General features: G+C 37.0%; 1 protein-coding gene across 2 annotated transcripts in view; it reads right to left on the bottom strand.

Moving 5' to 3' along the window:
* Positions 1 to 589: 589 nt before the first annotated feature.
* The window catches only part of pde10a (phosphodiesterase 10A), a 69,503-nt gene continuing 63,681 nt past the window's right edge, over positions 590 to 6,411 (bottom strand). For both annotated transcript variants that reach the window (XM_056760335.1, XM_056760336.1), the window contains exons 21-22: positions 5,939 to 6,027; positions 590 to 3,924 (exon numbers count right to left, since the gene is read on the bottom strand). In XM_056760335.1, coding sequence (XP_056616313.1) covers positions 3,804 to 3,924; positions 5,939 to 6,027 — 210 coding nt within the window. In that variant the 3' untranslated portion in view covers positions 590 to 3,803. The remainder of the gene's footprint in view (positions 3,925 to 5,938; positions 6,028 to 6,411) is intronic.

Raw genomic sequence — 6,411 nt, 5'->3', positions numbered from 1 at the left:
TTTTGGGAGAGATATTAGCTTTTGCATGTGAGCAATAGTGTTGTAATGAACTGTAAGACTATTTTGCCAAATAATCTTAGAATTTTGAGAACGTAATTTCGGTTTCAAGAATTGAGACAAACCAATGGAGAAAAACTGTAACACTATTTTATACTGACTAAATAGAGTGTAGCATAAAGATTAGTTACTGGCCAATAGAGGTCGACAGACACACAGGATTTAACAGGAATTTGCGTGCAGTGCTGTGTATGGATCCGTAGTCCTGACTCTTTCTCTAATATAAAGAAACTACACACCAAACACATTTTGGCACACTCAGAATAAATAAAGTATAATTAAAATAAAAAATAAAATAAATAAAGGTTGCAATTATTAACTATTTTGGTAAAACATCAAAATATAACTACTAAACAGTGTTTTAAATGTCTGCAACTTACCATGTCCCAACAGTAGGTTGTAGATGTGGGCTAGTAATGATTTCACAGTAGTCAACCTGTGAATCTTGTGTTTAACGTGTCTTTAGACTTAAATTCCACATCAAATATCCATAACAATATTATCATGTTAAACATACGTTACATCACACATCTTAGATTTGTCAGAAATATTTAATAAAAGTAGTTACTGCTCATACATTTAGAGTTGAGACATTTATCTCGGGCAACAGTATGCAGTGGCTCTAAATTACCATTTGCTTTATTCCACAATGTACAATTTGTTCTGTACAAAACAATAATGCTAAACTTTTTGTATAAAAAATATAAGTTAATTTAAAATGTAAATCTAACAAAATAACAATGGTAATAATCAATAACTGTGGCAAAAAATACAACAGGAGCAATAATATTAATAACAATAATAATAGTCTCTAAACATAGTGCATATGAGAGGAAAGATGACAGGTTGGGGATGATGCGGGACACTGACTCTGTGGGTGAAGTTGATTGCATTAGTCCAGAGCGAACACGCACACACGCACACACGCACACACGCACACACACACACAAACACACACAGTCAGAAAGTGCATGACTGCCTAAGATAGCACCATTAGAATGTAGCCTACAAATATCTCCACACACAGCGCATGTGGCATGCCCACGCAACCATTGGAAGCCATTAATAAGACTCCCATATCTCACGGTGTACACCTTTGGTACACTTAAAAAACAAGCAGGCATCTTGAAGCAGTTTGTGACAGTATTGATTACATTCACTCATCAGTCCTGCAGTGTATATACAGAAAGGCCATCATCAGTCAGAGCTCGGTCACTGTCCACAGAGACTGCAGGGACCTCCAACAGGTCCAAACAAAAATAGCAGGTTATTAAAACAAAGGAAATATATAAGAAAACTTGTAACGGCAACTTGAATTTCATCCTCGAGCAGATATCAACATCCTGAAATCTCGGATCTGTAGCCACAGGCATGGTATAATCTAGATGGAATACTTCATACTGTTCAAGGTGTGCGATTGTCAGCGTCAGATACATTTTGAATTGACCCTTTCCTAAGCCCCGCCCACATTGCTTCCTTTACAGAACAGCCAGAAGAATAAATTGGAGAAATTCCTGCACAAGCAGCTGAGGACAGTAAGCTCCATCTTACACGTACCTGCTGTTTAATCAACCTTCATTCAGAAGCGAATGTGGTGAAGAGAATTTATTTAAAGCTTTGGAAGAGGCTCACAATAAGTGCCCAAGATTTTTTTCTATTTTGGATGCTTTCTTCAATATGTTACAGTATTTAAATTTACAAAGACACGCAGGATGTTCACATACTTTTATAAAAAAAGCAAAATCTTGTACAACACAACAGGCGGATGACAACAGTTGCTAAGGCTGCTCGGTTAGTAGTGTAGTTTATATGCGGCTTAACAAAAGAGTTGATTATTTGCTACATAACTGAAGTCATTCAGAAAGGCAGTGTATTTTTACTAAAGTTTATACACATCTCGTGTGATATGTATTAATAGTTATCCTCTTAACACTTGTTTTGTCAATTATCGCTTATTAATATTATTAATGAATATACAGTCAAGACAGTGAGGAGTTGAAACCGTTTAAAGTTGATTTGTAGTACAAAATGTAATAACAAATTGTTTTGTAATTTCCTCCTATGATGAAATCACATTTGCATCATCAAGTAACTGATCTGTTTGTGTGCAACTATTTTTGTGCATGGTTAGTCATTTAATTTTATTAGAAATATGCACATATGCAAAAATAATGGCTGGTATTATATGGTGTGGTATTGTTTATAATTTTTCAAGTCTTCCTATGCGTTTCATTTACAGTCATTTTAAGGGGTCTATTTAATACATTTTTAATGAGATCTTTCTCAAGGGTACACTAATAATGTTATTTTTTTAATTTACAGTTATTTTTACAGTAAATCTACTTTCCGACCTGTCTCCGACATTGGGAATTAATCAGGCAGTTGTGATCTGATGATATCTGTTCACACAGCCTCTTTTCAACTTTTCTGAACACTAAATGGATATCGTTGACATGTAAATGTTGTCGCGCTTGCATGTATTCAAATCTATTTATTTGAAGTCAAAGTTGAGATAGATGCGGTGTCGTTTTTACATCCTAATTTCACACTCTTTTTAGTAGGACGTTTGCAGGATTTAAACTTACAACTATGTTTCCGAACTACATCAAACACTCATCTCAGATGAAGGATTTTTCTTTAATGCTCATGATATGAACCGTTAAAGGGATAGTTCACCCCAAAATGAAAGTTCTGTCATCATTTATTCACCCTCGAGTAAATTTAAACCTGTATGGCTTTCTCTCTTCTGCAGAACACAAAAGAAGATATTTTGAAGACTGTTGTTAACAGAAAACTATTGGTCCCCATCGACTTGCATTGGTTTTGTGTCCATTCAATAGAAGTGAATGGGGACCAACTTTTTTCTTCAAAATACGATCTTTTGTTTTCTGCAGAAGAAGGTAACACAGGTTTGATTCGAAAAGCTGGTGATTAAATGATGACAGAAATTTCATTTTTGGGTGAACTATCCCTTTAAGGTCCCATACGAGTTAAAGAAAACAGGGTAAGCTGAGTCTCATATCTGGTTTGAAGATGCTGCCGATGGGCCGTGACTTGCGTGTGACTCCAGCGAGGTTCAGGATGACATAACTCGTGCCATCACAAAAGCTCTTTGCTTTGGACAGATGAGCTGCAGGGGGTTTAATGTTTTCAACTCCACACAGAATCGGCTGTATTTCTTCATTCAAGTACTGCAAAACATTATCACATAAAACATCAATCCATCAGACTACGAGAGCGACGGAGTTCCCTTGCCTCGTGCTCCTTACGTTTGACTCCACGTTCCTTCTGTCTTTCTGCCAAAAATGCTAGCACTCAGCGTACAACTTTTTCAGAACAGCAGGATCAAAGGTACCGTTTGAAACTAGAGTCGCCCGACTGGTTCATATTTTAAGGCTTCTTCAAATGCAAGACCAAAGAAACTCATCAAAATGAAAAAGAATCATCTAAATCGAAAGATGCAAAAGCGACCTCCTAAGCAAAAGTACCGCCGTCCCCGTTCTGCTTTCCACGCAGGGTGAATTTGAGTCCCAGCCAGCCCTGATGTCTTCAGAGCGTTCACCTCCGTCACCCACTGAGGAAACATTATGTGTTTGTTTATCTTTCACAATATATCCGTCCTCGCCTGCCCTATTCACTTCCTCCCGTCTCTACAGGAAGTGGGACTGTCCACAGGAAGTTCAATGTGTCTGGCAGGCTGTAGGTGCTGCTGTGGGGCGCGCACACACACATACACACAAACAGATTCAGTTGTCCACTTTGACAGGTCCACTGTCTGAGGTCTCGCTCAGTTCAGCTTCATCAGTGGAAGCCCACGCAGCGACGTCCTCTCCTCGCACAATTCGTTCCCACTGGGACAGATTTTCCCTGCAAACACAATCACAGCTCTGGTTTACATCAGGTGTACGCACGCATGCACGCACGCAGCTCTAGCAGTTTTCCAGAAAACACAAAAATGTATTTGACTGATTGATTACTTCAGCTTACTGCACTATAGAGACAACACTGTCAGGAGGAGCTGACCCAGGCAGACAGGAAGAAGGTGTTCGTACTCAATTTGTCCTGGATTTTTTTTTAGGTCTGCCTTTTTGTCCCATTTATGTAACAGGCGAGCTAATACGAGAGGGTGAAAATGACGGTCCCTTTCAATTATAGGAGCTGATGTCATTTATGGGTCTCTCACTGATCTCACAATGACCAGGGCTCCTGTACGTCTGGGCACGCTGCCCACACATTCCCGTGTGAAAAACGGGTGCTGACGCACTGCTTTTCAAACTGTGCCGTCATCTGCGTTTGCATTCCCAATAGACCAAGGTCACAAAGGCCAGGGAGCTCTCCACCATAGAATAGGCACAAAGATTACATAATAAAAGCTTGCGATGTGGATAAAGTAGTTCAATCTAGTCCTGTTCTGAATGTCTGGATGGGGAACCATAGCATTGCAATGTAATTACATTTTACAGAGATTATTTTGATCAAACAACCTTATCATTTTTGTTTTGTAATAAACTCACAATAAAATAGCCAATTTTCAAAAAGGTACAAATTAACACTCATAGTATATAATCCACACTCTCAAAGTGTGGATTATATATGCTGGCAATTCTGTGAAATTGTCATCCATACCACAAAAAAAATTTGGCTGGTTTTTACCAGCGGTTTTTACTATGGTAACAGCACAGATTTTAACATTTGATGGCTCAAATACCCATGTGAAATCAAATTTGTAAAGCATTTGTTTTATTTTTAGTGCATGATTTTTCATAAACAGATAAGTGCCAAATCCATTACGCTGCATATTCCTCATAAATGGACACATTGTATGGAAACAAATTAATAAAAAGTAACTATTTTATATTCCATAAAGAGGCATCCCTTCTCCATTCATTGGGTATGATTGCTTCACGATTGCGCATTTTATTTGACAGCAATCCTACAAAGTTTATCATCTCCCAAAAAACGTGTCCTTTTTTTGTCACATCCATAACATGTTTATTTCCCTTTTTTTAAATATATATTTTTTTCATAGACTGACGTGTTTTGATGTTTAGACTCTATCAACAAGGGTTCAGTAAAATATAAACAGATGGTTCAATATAATCATAACAAATTCATTCTCTGACCATTTTTACGCAAAATGTCATGTCCATAACACTGGAATTGCCGATATATATATATATAAATATATATATATATATATGTATACACTGTGAGAGTTAATTTGACATTTTTGAACATTGGCAATTTTGCTGAGCTGGATTCATTCGTATTTATTGTTATTTGACATTATGGGTCATTCTGTATCAAATTTGTAAACAACCTCAGCCAAAATGTTTGATTTATTCTCAAGAGAGACGCAATGAAAGGCAAACTATTAAATGGCATGCACGAAAATGGTTTTCCACTAATCTGTTGAGGGGTGTCAACACTTTCACCTGAGATTCGGAGCTAAATTACAGAGGGTGAAAATTTAAACAAAAAGAAAAGCATTTATTATTTTAGCTTAAAAAAAAAAAAAAAATATTCAGAGACATTTGGTTGAGTTGACATGAAACCAGTGAGTGGCCGCTATATTGCCATGACAGATATATATCGGCCAATATTAAATATTAAATGAAAGGTTTATTATATTAAGTCATGTTTAGTTGCCCACATTAATGTCACGTTTGGACCTTTTCATGTGTTCAATTCTGTTACTAACTAGGCACAATAATTGTTCACTTAGTTTCAACAATTTTCTGTATGTCTCTAGTTTCCTCATTCAATTGCATTTGTGTTATATGGGCCAATCGGCCACAGTGCTTTCTTAAAAACTCATATCGGTCAATCACTAGAATGAGAAAACACTGGTTTTCTTGAGTATGGTGAGTATGTGACTGACCTGCAGGCTGTTAGCAGAGGATCGGAGGGAGGAAACAGCTCTGACAGGGTCATATAACAGGGAATAGCCACAGCATTGTAAAACCCCACCTGAAAACATCAGCACAAACATTTACTGTTTTACTGATTTACACATTTACACAATTTACTGGTTACCTGTTCCACACCTAGTGAGCATCCTACAAAGGCAACATGTTTAGGTGTGTTTTTAATGCTAAGATTGTTGTCTATTCACATGCCATTTTCAACTTCTGTGGATGAACTAAAACTAAAAATGCACTGCAAGATGAATATTGCACTCAGTCATGTATTCTGAAAAGCTCTTTCAAATTGTGAGAGATAACTGAATTCAATATCAACATCACGTTTAATGGGTTTAACTGACATTTTCAACAAGATATTTAATAAAAGCAGATTCTATTCATACTTGTATGATGATAACTAGTTTTGGGGTTCAGATGTTTTGAAAGAAAG

Source organism: Triplophysa dalaica, chromosome 11 (assembly GCF_015846415.1).
Source record: "Triplophysa dalaica isolate WHDGS20190420 chromosome 11, ASM1584641v1, whole genome shotgun sequence".
NCBI lineage: Eukaryota > Metazoa > Chordata > Actinopteri > Cypriniformes > Nemacheilidae > Triplophysa > Triplophysa dalaica.
Note: the sequence above shows the minus strand (reverse complement) of the source record. Positions and strands in the feature narration are given on the sequence as shown.